The following is a 20,838-nucleotide window of genomic DNA, read 5'->3' as shown; positions in this document are numbered from 1 at the left end:
GCAACTCCTTGCTAAAAGAAAAATCAGGCTATTTAATCAGCTTAAGATGTTAGTGATTTGTGACGGTAATAAGTGATAAATTTCCTCTTTATCCATGTCAGTCTGTGCAGGCAACCTTCTTGAAGTCCCTTGTGAGGTTTCAACACTTGTGACCACCTTTTCATGATCTGCCAGTATAGAGAAAGCAAATGAATTTTGGCTCTTCCTTAAATGTAAAGCAACTATTGTAAATATTGAACCACTGTGAAGTGCCAGACTCCCATAATGTAGGCTTAGAGTAGTTGATTCTTAAAAGGAAGCTAATGAAATAATTGACCTCATTTCCATTGCGAGCAATCTGACTTTAAAGAGAAGCTTGCATTTCTACTCTATGTAAATTGGCCAGAAAAGTAGTACTGTCTTCTTATTTCTTACATATTTATTTAAATTAAAAACCAAAATACTCCAACAAATTAGGAAAGGTTCAAAACCAAATTTTTTTTGTTAGGTTATTCAAAATCGGAAAGGCTAAGAGTTTCCACTAAGTAATATTATCCAGAAGGAGGGAACACTGGTATCTGAAATTGAATGCTTCTATTAGGAAAAAGATTGGAAGTTTGAAAGAAAAATACAGATTTTGCCTAGAACTATATGAGCAGCACACCTCCTATTGACCATTTGGCTGTCTCTGTGAAAATCTCTTTTTAATCATATTTGTCACGTTATAGATTTGTGGGTATATATTTAGTCTTTAGGCATTAATGTAAAACTTAAACAACAACCCTTCATACCCTTTAGTGCTCTGTCCACATTTCCCAGTTCTTTGTGTTAATTTAATTTCACAAATTTTGGAAGGTGTCCCTGCCCATGGTGGAGGGGTTGGAATGGGATGATCTTTTAAGGTTCCTCCCAACCCAAACCCTCTTATGATTTTATGATCTCTTAAGCTGTTGCTTGGAGCACTTCGGTAGAATATTACTGTACAGTTTTATACAAATGGGAAACGAAATGCTGCTCTGTCATTTCCTTTAGTATTCTAAAACACTTTTTTATTATTGCAACTTACTGGGCTTTCGAAGACTATAATGGACTTGGAGCTTATTGGTGTGGTTCAAAAAAGCTGTTTGCTCTTCCATAACCTGAGGACTTTCTGCTGCTGGCTATATACTGCAGAAATACATGGCAATTTCTCTTCATTATTTTTCATAGGGTCATAATATTCAAGATTACTCTCTGCTCGGATGGCTTAGTCATTAAAACATTCACAAATCTTGACGATTTCATAACTTTTAACACACGCAATTTGTCCAAAAAAATTTATACTCAAGAAATTTCTCCTAGGTTATTCTTTATTCAATTCTCCATCATTCATTTTGTTATTAAAACCTTTCATTCTGCTAATGAGAGAACATACACGGTATTTGCCAAAAGTGATTAGTCATTTTGTATGCCTAGATGAAAAGGTAAATTCTTCAATTGCTACATGAACTTCTGTTTTGCGTACCATCAAAAAAGCCATGATAAACACTTTCAAATCATTAACTAACAGCTCTGCTCACTTTGCGAAGGATCCTGCAAGAAAAAGGAAAAATCTTAAGTGTATAATATTAATTGCTTTCTTGGAATAAATAAATAATAAATAATTAATAAATAAAAATTTGAATAAATAATCTGATTCTGTGATTTAACACGTGCAAAGAAGAAGCAGAAGTCACAGGAACTTCACTCCTACAAAACACAAGCGCTCACTGTGAAGCCTGATGGTCATAGGAATGTGCAGTGTGTCTACCCCCAAAGTTTCTTGCCCACGTGTAATATCACCAGCTATTTCCCTTTTAGATAACAAGACATAAGCATGCCTCAAATGCCAAATGGCTTTTAGAAGATTTTGTGTTCCTTTCGTCCAGCTACGTTTCCTGTCCTGCAAATGTATCACTCCCCATCATTGTTCCTCACAGGGTAGAATAGAGCCATTAAAGCTATCTCCAAACACAGAGTACTTGAAAACCTGGCATGGTATCTCTTTAGAACTGCTGTCCTCTCTTCTGCTATATTTTCATTTATGGATTTTTTTCCCCCTGGTTTTTTAATATTTTTACACCCGAAGTTAGAAAACCAAAGGTACGCAGTATTTTTGCACATTTTATCATGTGTGTGAAGTGTGCATTGAAAGAGAATTTGGTAACGAGCAAGAAAGAACCAAGAATGAGGCATGGGAACCTGGGAAAATCTTACTGCAGTTGTGTATATGCAGACATGAAAAATTCTTTTTTCTACTGTGCTTTGTGTCAGTGTCACTTGTGGAGCAAAAGCTTTAGTTTCCACCAGACGAACAGCATCATTCTTTGTCAGTAGATGCTGTTGCAGGATGGCAGGGAAAAATGCAAGCCCTTGACCATACAACTCCTCTCAACTCTGTCTTTAAAATCACTGCTCATTCAGCCAGCTGTCTGAAAAAAAGGCTTTTTTGTCACTTACAAACTGTAGCACAATATTATGTGTCAGCTAAGCTGTCAAAGAAATTCGCATTAATGCCGACTAAATATATTAGAGATTCGGTGTGCAAACAGTAATAAATTCTTCTTAGTAAAAGTTCTCATACAATTTTTATTGTAATTAATCAACTGTCTAAGTACGAAGTGGCCTTACTGGAATTAGAAACAAGATATTCTGCTTACATAATTTTTCTTCTTAATAAGCAAAACTTTTTGTAAAACAAAAGAAGGTGTAATTTACTGTGTTTTGAGTACTTTTCCCTTGTTATCTAATGTTCATGAACAATTTGCTTTAGGTTTTGCTGGTTTCTTGTTTGTTTTTTCTTTTTTTTTGCTTAAAACTTTAGTCATCTTATCAATAAACTATGTTGTCAATCTCATGTCAGTTTTGAGTTGTATCACAGCAATTCCTGCTAGAAAAGTACTCTGCACAAACAAATATCTTACTGCTTTTGTACTTGTTATTGTAAGTATTTTGCATGGCCATTTAGTAGTTCTGAATTCATATTGAAATTGTGCTGTGACATTTATACAGATTTGAACTAATTGACAAGTGGTGAAGTCCTAGGATCATATTTATGAGACTTAGTGGATGATAAACAATACCTGGAAGAATCATTAAACAAATTTGTAACCAAAGCAAAGCAGATGAAGCAAAAGCTCACACTGAGATACTGGAATTTGTAACACTTTTCAGGAATAAAAAGACCCACAAGCCACTCAGAGGATTAGAACAATGTCTTAACCAACACGAGAGCTTTGCATACCCTAAAGCCTACCTAGAAGATGTAGAACACACTACCGGGGAATAAAAAACAAATCACTAAAAGCTAATAACAGCCTCAAATACCAGTGAGACCCAGCTACAAATACATTTTCAGAGCATGGGAATGTTACTGCCATGTGAAGCCCCGACACTGCTCTCATTTACACCTGTTTTGTTGGTCCACACTCATAAATTTCAGGGTCAGACACAATTGGACCATGTATGTGCTATAGGATATAATATAATTTGAATATAATTATAAATTGGATATAATTTGAGATTCCATTCCCTTGGTTTCCAGCTGCCTTCCTTTAAAAAATTGCAATGAAAGTTTCTAAACAGAGTATTAAGGATAATTAACAGCATCTCAGAGAAGAACACATTAGCTGTGAATTATTCCTCCTCTGTCCCAGGAGTCTTTGCCAAGGGACAGCTTCTGTCCTGAACAAATGCCAGTTGTGTTAATTAAGGAAAACTCATGAAGCACAGAGGAAACTATGATGCAATACCAGGTTAAAACTGCTTCAGGTACTTGATCCTAAGAACACTTCTCTGGAAACTTAGGGTCTTTGATTTCTAGGTTAAAAAAAAACAACTCCAGCTGCCCCTGCAATGCAACTAACTGAGCTGAATGATGGCTACAAACCCTCCACAGCTGTATTTGCACAAAAGAAAAGCAATTTAGATTGTCAAAAGCACAGCTAGGATTTATGCCTTGAAAACAAGGTGTTTTTATTTTTTTTTCAAGAAACCTGACTCCTAAACATACTCCTTAAAATCTACCCCCAAACAACAAAAGAGTAATGAAAGGAGGAATTTTTTCCCCCCTCAGGAAATGACAGTTTGAAATTTCCACTGAATTTAGACATAATCATCTTCGCAAAGATTCATCTGTCCCAAAATATCCTATACTCTAGCAATACGATTATTCAGAAAAAAAATTAACTTTGTTATATTATTTGAATGCCTTTTGAAATTTGTTGAGTATAAATAGGGAAGGATTGGTGCTCTTGCACTAAAAATAGCTGCATTGCAAGATTTTGAATTGCTAAGATTTGTTTCACCACTTGCCAGCCAAACTTCACCCAACAGATCAATTGTGTGTTACAGTAATGCTGGAATACTGGAGTAGCCATTTTAATAAAACCGGGAGAGGAAATCAGCAGAGAAAAGAAAGCTTGTTTTACTTCGATAAAAAATGTGTGAAAGAACTCTCCCACTTAGGATTTCCAGTTAAACTCTTTCAGCCTCAAGTTAAACCAAACTACTGCCAGTTTGTTGGAAAGGGAGTTCATTTGGTAGAGTGCCAGTCACATCCAGGCAACCAGCAACTTGATTGTCTAAATAATTACATTCTTGGTCAGCAGTTCTTTTGATTAAATGTCCTCTCCGTGCCTGGATGATGAGAAATTCCCAGCTCAGTTGGTTTTTATTTATCATATGTTGGCTCTTAGTTGAGTCTTTTGGAGTCACACAAATCCAAACAGTGTAATTTGTGTTTTTGACTCCATAACTCCAATTGCATGTCTAGACACATAAATCGTTCTGCCTTACCAATTGAGCTTTCCCATTGTTGCCTAATTTAGATATTCTATTTCGTATAAAATTGAGCAATTCAAATTAATAAATACAAGAAGAAAAAAAAATGGTATTTCAAGGCTTGTTTCACATATGAAAAGACAAAGCCACCACATTTCTGTACTTTGCTTGTCTAATGTTTTGGTGAGATTCTTCAGCATCAGAATTTTAGAGGATAAAGCACAACTATTTATTCCAGAAAGAACAAGTCACAGGCCTGCAATGTGGTACTCTCAGCATTTGAATTGAATCATCATACATTTGTCTTTGGTCTGAAGTCCTTCCATACTGAACAACACTCATACAACATGTATGTAAAAGTTCAAGACAATTCAAATTCTTCTAGAACAATCTATGATTTTATTCAAAGTCAATATAAAAGTTTATATTTGACAGATTTATACTTAAAACTTCTGAAATATAAATAGAAGCATAATTTTATTTCCTTTTTTACTAGATAATTTACAAAATGCAGTTATATCTTACAGTGTTACTGAATTTTTGGTTATTGTGATTTAAAAAATGTTACCCACTTAGTATTTTATCCCTAACAAGGTAAGGTTTTGCTATTAACCTACTTGGTGCTTCTCTAAAATCGAAATAAGTTGTCCACAGAGGCTGGAGAGGTCTCCACCTTTGGAGAAATTTCATCTGGGCATATTCTGTGTGAGGTGACCTTGCTTGGGCAGAGTGTTGAACTAAATGATCTGAAGGGTCCCTTGCCCAAAGGTTCTGTGATTCTCTTTAGTAGAGGGATCCAAAGACAAGATAATTTATATTCCTATCATACAATCTCTTGACATAAAAAGTGAGAATTTTCTTTTCTGTGTAACAGATCTACTTTAAAATGTAAGTTAAAAAATGTAAAAATATTCAGCAATGACCAAATTCCATTTTTTGATAAAAGGACTGAGGATTTTTTTATCGCACTGATTGTAATAAAATCTATCACAGACAGAAAGGCCATGTTCTTCTCTCCAGTCTGTGGTAACAACTGATGGTGTGATCTATAGGTAGAAAACTCCATTTCACTTGCTGTTTCCACATCATTCTTAACCTTGTGATTGCTACCAAAAAAAATCCAAAAACCCAAAACTGAACAGCCAAAAAACCCCACAAACCAAACCAGAAAAAAACTATGCTGATAAGTATTGTAGTTAAATAAGTTGGAAGTCAGTAAAGTAAAGGGGATTAAAACATGGAAACCTGGTCAAAAATTGTTTATTGCATCAGAATATCTGTAAGGCAATGCTGTAAGCAAAATATTCAGAGAGCCTATATCCTTTCAGGAAACCATAGCTGAATTCCTGCTTGTTGGAGCTGCATGGAAGTAAGGGCAGTGCCTCCTGAGCCCTCTACCAATGAAGTCACAGTCTCAGTAGACAAAGAATTAGAGGCAGCTACCAAGTCTAAAGAATGTTTAATCGGGGGCCACCCTGAAGGTCTGTCCTCTTGTTTTCTGTCTATCAAGAGGCCTCCTTTGCTAGTGGGGAGCACTAATCAATATCCAAGTGTTCTGATATTCTGGAATTTGGGAGTTCAGCTCTTAGTGCAGCCATGATGACAAAGGTAGAATGATGAAATTTTGACTTGAATTCATATCAAGATGCTTGGCTGGTGTCTTGGCATTCACAGAGGGAATTTAGAAGCAGCTGAATTTCTGAGGAACACTCTCTGTGCTGCAGATCTCATTTCTGTGAGGACAAAAAGAGTAAAGACTTACTCTGCTCTCATTGCAAAGCAGAGGAAATCACTGGCGTCAGATGAGTACTGCTACCACAGGAGAATACAGATAAACAGCCTTAAAAAAACCTGAGACATCTGGAAAGATGGAGTAAAAATTTTACAGAAAATACAGTATGTAACAGTACAAGCGGCTAATAGGAAAGCAGCTCCAGGATGCAGCCAAAAATCTCTTCACGTGCAACTGTGCTCACCTCAGCTATTAACAATGGATCTGCACTGTTGTTGAAAAGTGGCAGCCAGGCAGGCAGGATGTGAAAATGACTGTCTGATGAAAGGGAGAAGCTTAGAGCACTATCCTTTAGGCTACTGCCTTCCACTGAAGTAGGAGAGATATGTGATGGTTGCTTTTCCACCCACAGAAACCAAAATTTCATACAAAAAACTTCTCCCTGACACAAAGGAGTCAGGAAGAAGTGAAAGCAAGATGATGGATAAACACTCTCCTCTCCTGCTGTGTCTTGCACTGTTTACTGCCCAGCTTCTTTGCAAGCAAGCTGTGAGATAATAGTGTTATATGTATGTTATTAAAGCCCCTCAAACTCTCCAAATGAAAAACAGTTTATATTGCCCTCATGTGTTTTTGCTCACAGTGTCTGTTCTCTAGAAAACTTCCTCTGTTGAAGTCATCTTCAAGGTAAGGTAGAGGACTGCTGGTCTGCTTTTCAGATTGTTCCTTACTTTCATATTCACACACCCTTATCATTGGGCAGTCTTCTGTTCTCACTTTGTAATCTTCTGCCTTCTTCTGATATCTCCAAATTTCTCATTTCTTTCAATGCTGGGTCATTTACTTGAATCAGTTCTTTGAAAGAAATGGCCCTTTTGCAGACCTCTGATGTATTTCTTGCTGCTTCTCCAGAGAATCCAAGAGAAATTGCTTTATTCCAAAGGCCTTCTTTCACTTCTGCATCCTTGATTCTCAGCTTTTTAATCAAAAAGAGGTTGTGCTCTGCCTCCACTGCCAGATTTGTTTACCAATATATTTTCAAAAATTATCAAGCACTACCATTCTACTCTTTCCCAAATTCCTTTTATGCATGGGAGGAATTTCTTTAATTAATTTCAGCTCTGAAAAACTCTTTGCTGTAATTCCAACCAGCTGCTGTGCTGTCCCCCCTTTTAATGAGCTTTGTCTTCATATGACTCAGAGGACAGAAAGGGCCATGCTGGCTAAAATTATTTGAAATTTGTCTGCAGCATGCAAAATAAACTGGACAGCCCCTGTGTGAAATGGATTGCAGTGTCACTCCCCCCACTGTGGAGATTTAATCTGTCTGGCTGGTGAGAATGAGACTCACAGCAGGGGCAGAAGGTATTGACTTTTCCACTTTATAAAAAAAAAAAAAAAAAAAGTTATTTTTATTTTGGAATGGACTGGGGCTGTTTCATCTGAATTGTCATTCTTAAATAATTGTCTAAGGAGAAACAGTACGTTTCAACTTTCTGCCATCCTTTGAGAATTCAGGCTAGCTGTTTGTGTAGAGATGCAGCCTGACTCTCTGAACCTACACACAGTGTGAAAAATTGCTTTGATCAGCTTGTGTTTATAATTTAAGGCAGTAAAATAGAATCCTCACTAATTGTGTTTAAGGCATGATGTATTGTGTAATCCACAGAGAGATGCATTTCAAATACACTGTAGCCACAAAAACAGCTGTTCCACTGAGTCATTTTCCCAACGTACAATTTAAAGCAAAACAGAGCAAAACCCACCCCCAGTTGTAAGTTACTTGTGTTGATGGAGTAGGATAATGCTGGAAATGTGGGGAGAAAACAACAGAAAACTCATCTCCACATTCCTTTTTATATCAGAAATTTGGAAAAAGAAAAGAAAGAGCCTTTGGAGTTAAAAAACCCAGGAAAACCTCCATTTTGAAGAAGTATTGGTGTCCTAATTAAATTATGAAGAGCAAGCCATGCATTGATAGCCAAAAATAATTTGCAAAGATAGAAATGAGTCTAAAATTACATGGAATGGAATTAAAATAACAAACCAAGATACATCAGTCAAATATCTAAAAAATTCATGTCACAGAGGTGCTTGTGTGCGTATTTTCATGGTGTTTAAGCCTAATACGGGCTCTGGAAGAGAAGCTAGTAAGAACTAGTAAAACAGGTGGAGAAAACTGCCCTACATGAAAAAAATAAAGAAAAATAAAATGTACTGCAGGCACAGCTGTTTCATCAATAGGAAGCTGAGCGAGCAAGTGACCAACCCTTTTCACATTTAGAATGGCCTTTCAATCCGCCTCACTTTCGGAGGGAAATTATAAGGTAGGTTCAGGTCTTATACTGAACTCCAAGTTTTTTATTTTCCCTTGGGAGGAAAGAAATTAGAACTTTTAAATAAGTTTGTATTTTATGACTGCTGCAGGGAGCAGAATTCCATTTGCAGTTCAGAGTTTGCCCCCCGTGTTGGTGCTCCGGAGATGCCGAGCCCCAAAGGGCGCGGAGGCGTGACGTGGGTGCGCTTCTCTCGTTGGCAGATATCTCCATCAGCTTGCTCTCCCTGGTTGTCACGGCCTGTGGCCTGGCTCTGTTCGGCGTGTCCCTGTTCGTGTCCTGGAAGCTGTGCTGGATCCCGTGGCGGGAACGGGGCCTGCCCTTCGGGAACAAGGACGGCAAGCAGGAGCCGCTGCACTATGCGGACACGGACACCAATGACCGCGACTACAGCGAGGATTACCTGGGGCAGCCCGCTGCCTACCCCGAGGCCTCCATGAAGATCAGCCACACCTCCCCTGATCTCCCCTTAGACACCCAGGCGGGGACCAAGGAGAACTGCGTGCCCAATGTGCGGATGCAGCGCCAGACCACTGAGCCCACCTCATCTGACCGGTCAGTAACTCCAGTTTCTCTCTGTTACTCAACAATACAGGCGTGATTTATTAAAAAAATATGGATATTGGTCTAATACCGATATCCAACTATGACGGACAAAGACTCTCTAACAGTTTGAAGTTACAAAGTGTGTGTTTATCACGACGCTGGGCAGCGTGGGGGATAGCTCCCAAATACACACGCGCAATTTACAGATGATCGCAGGATCTTTTTATGTAAAAGAGTGTTGAATACCCAAAACACAAATGCATATACATAACTTTGGTCCATCCCATTCCTCACTTCGTATGGTAATTAGCCAAAAAGCAATTAAGCATGCGTAGTTTGTTCTTTGAAATGGGTCGGTGGTCCTTCTTATGGGGTGGGGTCTCAAAATGATGAAGATGGGTCTTCCTCGCTTTGACTTTTTAACCTTTTAGTGTTGGTGACACCTGGATCCTGTTTTCTCAAGACTATCTGGTTTATGATCACATTGTATTCTTGGAGTCTATTCATTAAGTTGACAGGCCTCCTGGTTTATCAGTTCCTTAAATCAGGCTTTTTTTAACAAAGGGAAGTTTACTTCAACAACATCTAGTTAGCAAAGGGAAGTCTACCTCAGCAATATCTAGTTTAACTAAAGTCCTTTATTCTTCAAAATTAATGTCTCAGGCACAGCCCATAAAGCACGGCATGCCGATCTATAAAATAAAATGTATCGTCTTCTTGTCACGTTTCTTTTAAAGAAAAAGAAAATATACAGAAGTTATTCACTGAGGTGCACAAACCTCGTAGGTTGAAGTGACAGCATCACAATCCTGTTCCACTCTTCCCTCAACTGATGCCTTTTTGGGATTACCTAAAAACAGAGGTCAGACAAAATTAAGAGAATAAAAAGCAGTTCTATTTATTGAAGGGCCTTCAGGTACATTTCAGGCAGACAAAGCCCATCCAAGGGCTACACCCAAAAAAAATGGTCGATGGGTCAGGGGTTCTCACACTTTTGTAAGTTTGGTCTGTTTGCATATCAGGGGTTAATCTTCCAATTACAGCTTCAGATAATGAAGTCATTTACCCCAAGTTCGCTCTCCCCCAACTCACTTTTGTTTACATCTCTGGGGCCTGATGCAGTGAGGTGTCCTTGATTCCCAGGCTTGGAGGGGAATTGTGTCTGACCAAAATGGGAGAACAGTAGCTGACACTCTATATGGAGTATGGAGTTATACACTAAAGAACTGCAGGATTGGAAATATATGAAAAATATAAAAGCTAAAACCCTAAGGCATCAAAACTACTGTCTCACTGGTGCTTTTCCCTCAGGAGCTGGATAACACAGAGCCCGGCATCCCTTAAAAGCACCAGGACAGCCTAGATTTAGCTTGTAAAGCATATTCATTTGCACTTAGCACTGGTGCTGAACACTCAGTAACATCTCCTCAAAGATGTTTCCAAAGAAGAAAAGTAGGGCAAGCTAATGAAACTCTTGCAAGAGTTAGAAATAGGATTAAAAAATCGTAGATTTTAGCCGCGATCATGACTGTGGGGGGAAGAGTGACTGAGCAAGAGTCAGTGAAGTCTCCAGGGGAACTGGAGAACCAGTAGCTGAGGGAAGAGGAAAGGGGGAGGCTGAGAGTGTGTGCAGGGGCAGGTGGTAAAAGGATTATGTTTCATACAGCAAGAATAAGGATCAGCATGTGAAGAGCCAGTAAATATCTGAGTCAAAGCAGATGCACTTCAATTGGAGAAGGTAAAGCACTAGCCCAGTGGCTCTTTGCTAGCCTCTTTTTATTCTTCTACAGGATATTCTGTACCTCTCACTGCCATGTGGAGCTTAAGGGTTGATTTTTTTTTCCTTTGGTGACATGATGATATTTTATCCTGGAAATGACTAATGTAAAGCCATAAGATTATGTATTTATTATGCAACCAGAGGAAAAAAAAATTAGGATAGCACATAAGAGGCTGTTGCTGCTTTGAGAATGGGTAAACAGATATTTACCAGGAATGAATGAACAATTATAGCAGAGGAACTATTGCTGATTACATTCAATATAAATAGCTTTGGATTAATCCTGTACTGGCATTTTCCACGTGCTCTTTCTGTGTTCAACCTGAGCTCCTGGTGCTCCAATACACTGAGTGATTGCTGCATATGAATAGGACAATAAAATGGAACTCACAGAAGATTAGGGTTTTACCTAATCCAACTTTCACATCTCCTTACCTCAACAGGGATTGCAAATTTGATTTTTGTTATCATCCATGAAGGAGAAATTTCAGTCACAGTAAGTGTAAATTATTAAATTTCACTGGGCCAAAGCTAAAAGCAGCGTCTTATCCTCAGCTAATGAGAGTAAAGGAGCTTTTCAGCCAAAGTACTACAGAGTTTATTACAGCAGGTGTGAGAGAAAAGAAGGAAAACAATTGCTGGGGTGGTCAGCAAACCATTTCAGGACATGGGGGCAGAAAAGGATGTGGCATTAGCAGTGTGATGCTGAAGGTCAGCTCTCACAAACGTTGGGTGTGGCCGTTTATCCCTTTGTTAAAAACCTGACCCCGCTGTGCACTGTGGAAACACGCCAAACGCAAACAGGATCTTCAGTGTGTGCACACAGCCTGTTCCAACTCTTTCCTTTTTGCTTTAAGGCACAATTCACTCCGGAGACAGCTGAACCTGTCCAACCCTGACTTCAACATCCAGCAGATTCAGAAGCAGGAGCAGCTGACGGGCATCGGCCGCATCAAGCCGGAGCTGTACAAGCAGAGGTCGCTGGACACGGACGACGGCCGCAGGAGCAACAGCAAGGCCTGTGGAAAACTCAACTTCATCCTCAAGTATGACTGTGATTTAGAGCAGCTGATAGTGAAGATTCACAAGGCCGTCAACCTGCCGGCGAAGGACTTCTCTGGAACTTCGGATCCGTACGTGAAGATATATCTGCTCCCCGACAGGAAAACAAAACACCAGACTAAAGTGCACAGAAAGACCCTAAATCCAGTATTTGATGAAGTTTTTTTATTTACTGTCCCGTACAATGATCTCAACACAAGGAAACTCCATTTCTCTGTGTATGACTTTGACAGATTCTCCAGGCACGACTTGATTGGCCAAGTGGTAGTGGATAATTTTTTAGATTTGGCAGATTTTCCCAGGGAATGTAATATTTGGAAGGATATTGAATATGTCACCAATGTAAGTATTATAATTTTTCTTTTTGAATTTTATTTGTTTCTTACTTTATTTCCCTAATCTGATTATAACTGGAATTGTCTGTTGAATTTGTGAAAGAAAATACTCTATTCTCTCTCTTTTTAAAGCTTTGACCTTAATCCGGGGAAACTGACAGCACATTTTCAGTCCACATTTCTTGCTGTTTGGATATATTAAAGAATGTTTTGTGTAGGAGACAGTGGATTTAGTCATTGTCCTGCTGATAGGGCAGAAATCCTGGAGAATGTTTCAATCTTACTTAATCTAAAATTTACTTAAGGAAGTATTACTTTTCTCATTTTGCCTATCTTCCTGTTTGGCGTGATTTTTTATGTAACTTACAGCACACCAATCAGCAGGAACTGCAGATTCAACGTTTCTTATGTAGCAATCTTCAGTTCTTCAAAAGATTATTCTCATAAAGTCAGAAAACCCCACAGCTATAGTCCAGCCAGCCAGAGACAATGCTGTTCCATGAAATCAGTGAAATGTATTGAATTGCTTTAACTCATTGTTACCATCACTGTGTTCCTGGGGAAATGGGGAATGTATTTTAGAAGTCTGTATTTCAGTTATCCCGTAGTCTCAGGTATCAAGTTCTATGCAGGAACCCAAACAGTGATTAGGTATAAAATCATGGAAATTACTTCCAAAAAAGAAGGAGCTTTCTACTCAGAGCAGGAGCCAACCTCATTGCAATGCCATTAGAGATGAATCCCATGCATCCTCAGGAGGACAGACCTTCAGTGTGAGTGATCCATTACAGAAATCCACAGGGGTGAAGGCACCAGTGCCAAGTGTCAGTAAATATTTCATTTGGTATGTCAAACCGTACTCTAGTGGAGAGCACATTTTAGAGTCAAATAAACCAGACATCATTAGCAGTAAGATCAAAGGGTAAGTTTGTTAGACCTCGTTTCAGGAAAGCACTGGAGCATCTGCTTAGCTAAGAATTAGAAGTCATTGAAAAGTAAAGGGTGTTCTGAGACAAATAACTTGCCTGAATTCAGGCCCTCACCTTAGACCTCTGTGCTCTGGTAGCGTGCCCATATTACAGACCAAATTGATTAAGTATTTTCTTTCTTTTTTTCTTTTTTATTTTTCCTTGGAAACTTCTTTATGGAAATGGATATTTTCTTAGTTTTAAGGTGAATTCTCTGCAGAGTCCTGTCCCACACAAGGATGGAAGTGCAGCAGCAGCACAAGCAGTTCCTCACTTGGGGTACTGGCAGGGGCACGGGCACTTGCTGTCAGGGAGGATAAACCTGGCTTTTGTGAAGTTACTGCTTTTCAGCTGCAAGGGAAAAGTAAGGATGTGACAGAGCAGCTGACAGTCATTCCGAGTGAAAGGCTGCCTTCATACAGCATTAAGTGTCCAAAGATCAACTTCATTTTTTACAGTCAACTGGAAGTTGAATGTGCACACACACTGGGCCTGCTTTGATCTGAACAGGTCCTTTTCCCCTGCTTTAACTTAGGCACAAGATTGGCTCTGATATCTTCTTTTGAATCACTTGTTACAAGTTTCAAAAACCATGCAGTGTATCATTTGTATTCAGATTTTCTGTAATATCTGAAATGAAATTCAGGACTGAAACATTAGTCATTTATTAATTCCTCTTGATACCAATTCTCGCATGAAGTGTATCCCTGTTTATCCAAACAGAACACACGACCTGCCATTTAGACTTGTCACTGGCTTTCCAGCTAACAGAGGCCTTTTCAAAGCAAGTGACTCATGGTACATAGGAGACACATCCAATTTTGGGTAATGTGAGTTCTGAGATAAGAGTATCAGATAAATGAAAGTCTGGGGTACCCAGCTTACCAATTAACATTTCCAAAATTTCAAAGGTTAGAATTCATTCCATGAGGTTATGAGAAACACTCCATGCATCATTTAGGAAACCAAGTTTCATTCCTTGTCTGTGTAGCTGAGATATCTCTCAGCCTGACAGCAGAAGCTGGATCCTGATCCAGGGCTACTCGGGGAGGCTGGTGCAGTGAATATTCCTGTGGCTGCACTCCAGGCCAGCAGGCAGCATTAGGAAAACTCAGAGAGAAATTCTGGCAAAGCTTTGAACCCCATTGGGCAGTTTATGGTAGGAAACCAGAACTGTATTAACTGTAGCAGGTTTTCAGTAATTTATATTCGAATTTCATCTTGTTTCAAATAGGAATTAAAGAGCAGAAAAATGCAGGGTAAAGTCACTGAAGGGAATTCACTTTATGTGGGTCAACAAAAAGTGCACACAGGAAGGATAAACCTAGGAAATGAATGAGAAAAAGGGAAGCTCCACACAAACTATACATGACAAGTTTGTCATTCTTCTGAAGAGTACAATTCATTTGAATTCTTTGTGCATCTTATTACACTGCCTAACCAGGGAGCCCAAAGGCCTTTCTTTTACATTCTCCATTTTATTATGTTCTAATCCAATTTGACACAGCAATATAAAAGAATGTATCAAATCCTTCTCTGCCCAGCAAAATGTCCTACTTCAAGTGAGCACTGCAGATGATGCCTGAAATGTCAGCTTTAGTGCAAACAATGCCATTAAACTGACCCATTATGCCATGTGGTTTCTTCTGTTTTCTAATAACACTGGAAGATTTTTTTATCCTAAACGAGCAGTTTTCATTCTTTGGACTATAACATCTGTTACCATCCCAGAGTTTGAAATTATTTCATAACACAGACACATGTCAGCATAAAAATTTTTTACATGCTTAAAAGCAGTCTGGTGCCAGACAAATCTCCAATATCAATATGACTGTTCTTCTAATCCCAGGTCCTCTGAGCATAAAATCTCTCTACTGTAACAGTGGCACTTTTTCCAAGCAGGAAAAAAAAAAAAAAACCCAACCAAAAAACCAGCAGTGGGCTGTTTAATGATAGAAATAATTAAGTGGATCAACTTTAGCATGAGCATGAAATGAACTAGATAAGCTTTTTTTTGTTGTTGTTTTTATATCTACCAGTCAGATTACACTGGTTTCTGCCTTATCAAGAAGAAAACATACTTTTTATTTTTAGCCTGGGTTTCTTTTGTTGGCATGTTTTGTTTAGTAGCATCTAAAACATAATCAGGATTTGGGGTGGGGTTTTGTGGCTCTGTTTGTTCACAAAGTGATGGCATGTTTGAAGACAAAAAACGAGTGGTTGATGTTTCCTTGGTTGCCATCTTCAAACTTAGATGGGATCAAGCAAAAGCACATAGCTTTTTCACAAGATAAAATGGAAAACCATGAAAGAAGAAGGTGTCAGATATGAAACAGGAAGGTGTCAGATGGTCCATTTCAAATAAAGGAAAAACCTTTTCTTTCAGAAGGTGCCAAGTATCCTCTCAGAGAACTTGCTGTGCCCCTAGAAAGGAAAATACTTTGTCAAAAATTGCTTGTTAAACATCACCAGGCGGATGCAGGGCACAGAGAGCATTTCTGCCAACTGGAAATACAGCTCTGGTTCATCCTGGCTCCTGGGATTCTCCAAGTGCTCAGCCACTGGCACTTGTTAAGCAGAGGAGCTTTCTAGAGAAGAGGAGTGGTCTCAGCTTAGCTGAGGGGGATAACTGGAGTAGGGAAGTCATTTTAGCAGGCACATGGTGGCTTTGGTCTTAGAGTGTAATAGCTTCTGCCACTGATGCTATCTTTTCAGTTGTGAAATAGTTATGTTTAAAATCTAGGCATGGAACAACAAAAACTGCTCTTTTTTCTCAATGTTTAAGTTCGTATATGCACTTTAAAAAACAATCCTATTCCTAACACCCCATTGGCAGCTTTTTCTCATCTCAAAAAACCAAACAGATCAGGGTGCGAAAGGAAATGGAAGTATAGGGAAATATTTCTGAATCTAGGAGAGAAGAGAGTACAGAAACAAGACACTGAGTAATACAGGTAGAATTTGAGAAGTAACATGCCACAGACTTCAAGGAATGTGTTTATTAAACCCAGAAGAGAGTTATGGATAGTTCAAAGCTATGAAGAGACATGAGCTGTATATTAAATTGTTCACTTTGACATCCAGAAAGAGCCCAGCATATGCCAGAAATTTCAAAGCCAAGAAATTGATTTCACCTATTTATAATAATTTCCAAGGTCTGTTAGGATCTGGGTCAAAAATACAACAATGTATCAGATAATGCTGGATTCCTTTGCACAAATTCAGGAAATTAAAGCATATTGGGAAAAAAAAATAAGATGAATGTTGAAATGCACGTTACTGTTATGACAAGGAAAGAATTAAAAATTACGGTGGTTATAAGTATTTGGAATTCTGCATTCTAAAAATGCCAGTAGTTCACTGTTGGTCTTGAGTTTGCCCGAGCAGGAAAGATTTGAGAATTTGTATTTTTAGGCATTTATGTTGTATAACTGAGATGCAACTGGAACCATAACATCACCAGAAAGAAGTTTCAAGTTCCCTGTTTCGGGGATGTTAATGCCAGCCACAGTATGTGTGCAGGAGAAACGAAAAGAGGCTGAATTTTCAGTCAGTTGTTCATGGAAAGCATAATAACAGTATAAAACACTGAAATCTGACTGAATTGAAAAAAAAAAACTTCTTCAAAGGCTGCATTGCTCCTGCTTAGAGCTGTGAGCAGTTCAGCACCTGCCAAATGCACATGAACAGGAGCAGGTCTCAAGGCTGAGGGCTTAAACCCTCAAAAATCCAGGAAAATAAGCATTCTTTGAAAGAAGTAGGTAAACGCTGCCCCCAGCTCACCTATACAGAGGAACAGACTCGGTCAACAAGGACGTGACTTGTTAGGGATGAAAGCAGGTCCAGGATCTGCAGATTCCTGGCACCAGCCTTAATCCACTCCACTTGCACTGCTTATCTCCCTCGGCAGTGTGCAGACTCTGGAGCTGGCAGGAAGTCAGCTAAGTCCACCTACTCCAGTTCTAAAAACTGTTTAGCTTGTCAAGATGTTTTAGCTAGTGTTTCTGAAATCCCTGTTCTGGCAACTTGCAGGGTTTGGAGAAGTGATGGCATTGAGGAAGAGCTCAGAGAAGCCTTTAAAATATTTACAATGGTTAACAAAATTTTTGAATTTGAGGAGGAACAGAAACAAACCAAGTCTCTGTTTATGAATTCAAATCCAACCCATCAATGTCAAGTGCCATATCTACTTTCTTGTGAGTGTCAGGTAAAAAAGTTGTTTTTTCTTTATTTTTTCAGGGGAAAAAAAAAGTTGTTTTTTCTTTATTTATTTATTTTAAAATACAGAAAACTTATCCTGTGTTAATCTGGTGTTCTATTTGGCATCAAGGAAACAAACAGTTATGGTTGTGGAGATGTGTCTATTTAATTGACTTGCAAATGCAAGTCTCTTTAGAAGGGACAGATTTGCAAACCCATGAATCTTCTCTGTTTTAAAACATGGCAAAAGCTTACCAGCAACAACTATTTCATGGCTATTTTAAGGTAGCAAGCACAAGAGATAAGATTCACCTTGTTTAACGAATTTGTTTAAAATTTAAAATTAAAAAAAACAACAAAACACCAAAACACAATCAAAACCAGAAGTACTCAGTAAAACCCAAACCCAGAAAGCACAATTGCCTTTGAGAAGCAGATCAATGGATATTCATCTTCTCCTGAGTCACAAGGTCGCCCTTTGTTGCATGATTTTTTCTGTCTATTCTTAATCAACTGTACAGAAAAAAAGTGAAAGTGCATGTGTAATGAATCATTTCATAGCCAAAGGTGCTGGAAAGTCTTAGAACTTTAATCCTTCCAATTCCTATGGGTCACCAAAGTAAGGGTGAAATAGAAATTAATTAGGCTTCAGCATCAGCACAACAGGTATAGCACTCAGTGTACAGTAGAGAAAGCTGCAGCCAATGTTTTTCTTTTTAAATATCTATTTAACTACTATTTAAATGCATTAATTTTCAAAACAGTGCTTTTCCGTTTGTCTTTTGGGTTTTTTTTTTTTTTCTTTGTAGATGTAGTAATTGTAATAATTACTTTGCAGGAGAAGATTTGTCAGGAATACATACATTTAAATTATTAGGGGCCAGCACTCAGCATAGCTGAACAAAGGACAGACATGGTTCTGTACAGTCACACAGGGTAGAGAGAAAATACCCAACAGGTTTTCAGAAAGTTAAAGGCAGCATATGCCAAAGTCTGCTGATGCAGCTGGGTAATGCTGAGAGTAATAAACAACAGAACTTGGGAAGGGTCAGGAGTGAAAAAAAAAAAAAGGGAAATGCCTTGGAGAGCAGTGGTTTGATATGGAATTTTTTCCCGCTGGTCCCATGCCAGTGGTACAAGCACTGCAAACTTGGCTCTAAAAGGAGTGCAGACTATTTCATGCGAGGGTATTCCCAACAGCCTTGTAATTCCACAGGCACGGCCAGAAACAGGATGCATCCTGTATTATCACTGAGGCTTCAGCTACCATTTACTGGGGGTTTGGGAGCAGTTTAAGGAAATAATAATTCAGAGAGTTGTGTCTGTGTGGATGCACCATGTGAAGTTTACAGAGCCCCGGGAGCATAGCCATCAGAATTTCCAAGGGAGCTTTTTCAGGGAGGATATTTCTCTGAAAAAAAAATAAAAAACAAAACTCCCATACAAAGAAACAAATAACCAAAAAAAAAAAAAAAAAAAAAAAGGCAGTCAAAAGAATAAAAACAAAACCTATGTAGTAGAAATGGCATCATTTCAGTTAAAAATTTTAATAGAAAAGAAGGTATTTCAAAGTTAGTATTTTAAGAAAATTGAAATTTCAAAATAAGATATTTTGATTTCTCGTTTGGAATTCCCTTCTATGACTACATTTTAAACTATTTTGAAAGCAAATTATTTAGAGCCAAGTGATGGGTATTCTGCTTCAAAGTGGAAATAACTGAAAATTCCTTATTAAATTAGAATGCTGCTTTCTAAACGGATGCCTTCCCTGCCCATCAGTGCTGCATCTCCTTGAGTTCACTGTGGTCCCTGTATCCCCCATGTTTCCCTGGTACAACAGCCCCAGAACACCAGCAGTGTGTGCAGAATATTTTCCTCCACACATTAGCTGCATGCTGGAAAAGGTCAGACACCATCCTAAATTCCTGCTTCCTTGTCAGTGGAAGTGTCTCTAAGTGTCCCTGTTCCACACGTCCCCCTTCTCCTTTCTTCTCACCCTCCTCTGCCAATCCCTTTTTTCCTCCAGAAATCTCTCTCAAACGTGGCTCTGGGAGAGAAGAAGCTCACAGCAACCCTGACTGCACATAAACCAAAGTCAAAATGTGATCCTGGTCAGCCAAGCCTGTCCTTCAATTATACCATCCAAAATCGTCACTGGGGGTTGCAAATCCAAAAAAATCATGCTCTAATATTTTACAATTCACAGGCAGCAGTTCTTGAAGACAAGCAAAGAGCATTTGCACAGTGCTAAGACTAAAATAGCTGTATTAAAGGGATCTTGGTTGTAACCATTCTGCACATAATTCAGGATTAGACTATGCCATAGCCTTTTTTCTACAGGGTTATGTAACTTTCAATTTAAACATGTATTTAGCCAGGCAGGGGAAAAAAATCGCTTCAAACACGCATTTAATTATTGAACAGTTTTGGGAATGCTTACTCTGTCTTTTTTTTCTAGCAGAGGTCACAAAAAGCATTTCAATAGCTTATGGATTTATCAAAATTTCTGCAAAATCCTACTCTTTAAATTAAGTTTCAATATTTGGAGCCAAACTTGAAAGTATTCTTCCCTCTGAACATACTGTGCTTATGTGAAAAGCCTCAAGCCATTTTTAGCCTTTAATCCCCACTAGATATCACAGCCATCAGGCATCTTTCTCCACCAAACAGGGTATTTCAGAGTTTTACAGTTCCCTCTCTGTGCAGTCTGTTTACCCAGTTCTCATGTTATTTTCCCAGGGCCTTTTATTTAAGAGTAAGTGGGCTTTTTCTGTTGCAATTTCCTTATGGAATTATGGTAACTGTGTCCTGAACTCACAGCAGGATATGCTGGTTTTTGGGGCAGGGGATAGCAGAGCTGTTTGGGAAGCACCTTCAGCACACCATATCCCACAGGCTGGCATCCTAACACAGCCTGAAAGGTGGATGTGCCAGGGTGTAGTGCTGACTTCATCTTCTCTGGTACACCTGTGACCCAGGGGAATAGGTAGAAGAGAAAGTGCCACCACATACAGGCTTTTTTTTTCACCAAAAGGTTTGCCTGGCCCCCTTCAAAGTGTTGTTAGAGGATGTCACTTGTCTTACACTTTAACCTTTCAGG

At 38.8% G+C, this 20,838-nt stretch overlaps 1 protein-coding gene across 3 annotated transcripts in view; it reads left to right on the top strand.

Annotated features, from left to right (window-relative positions):
- SYT9 (synaptotagmin 9) overlaps positions 1 to 20,838 on the top strand; it is a 64,036-nt gene that overhangs the window by 21,338 nt on the left and 21,860 nt on the right. For all 3 annotated transcript variants that reach the window (XM_066320471.1, XM_066320470.1, XM_066320472.1), the window contains exons 2-3: positions 9,051 to 9,402; positions 12,031 to 12,577. In XM_066320471.1, the coding sequence (XP_066176568.1) occupies positions 9,051 to 9,402; positions 12,031 to 12,577 (899 nt within the window). The remainder of the gene's footprint in view (positions 1 to 9,050; positions 9,403 to 12,030; positions 12,578 to 20,838) is intronic.

Source organism: Sylvia atricapilla, chromosome 6, assembly GCF_009819655.1.
Source record: "Sylvia atricapilla isolate bSylAtr1 chromosome 6, bSylAtr1.pri, whole genome shotgun sequence".
Lineage (NCBI taxonomy): Eukaryota > Metazoa > Chordata > Aves > Passeriformes > Sylviidae > Sylvia > Sylvia atricapilla.
Note: the sequence above shows the minus strand (reverse complement) of the source record. Positions and strands in the feature narration are given on the sequence as shown.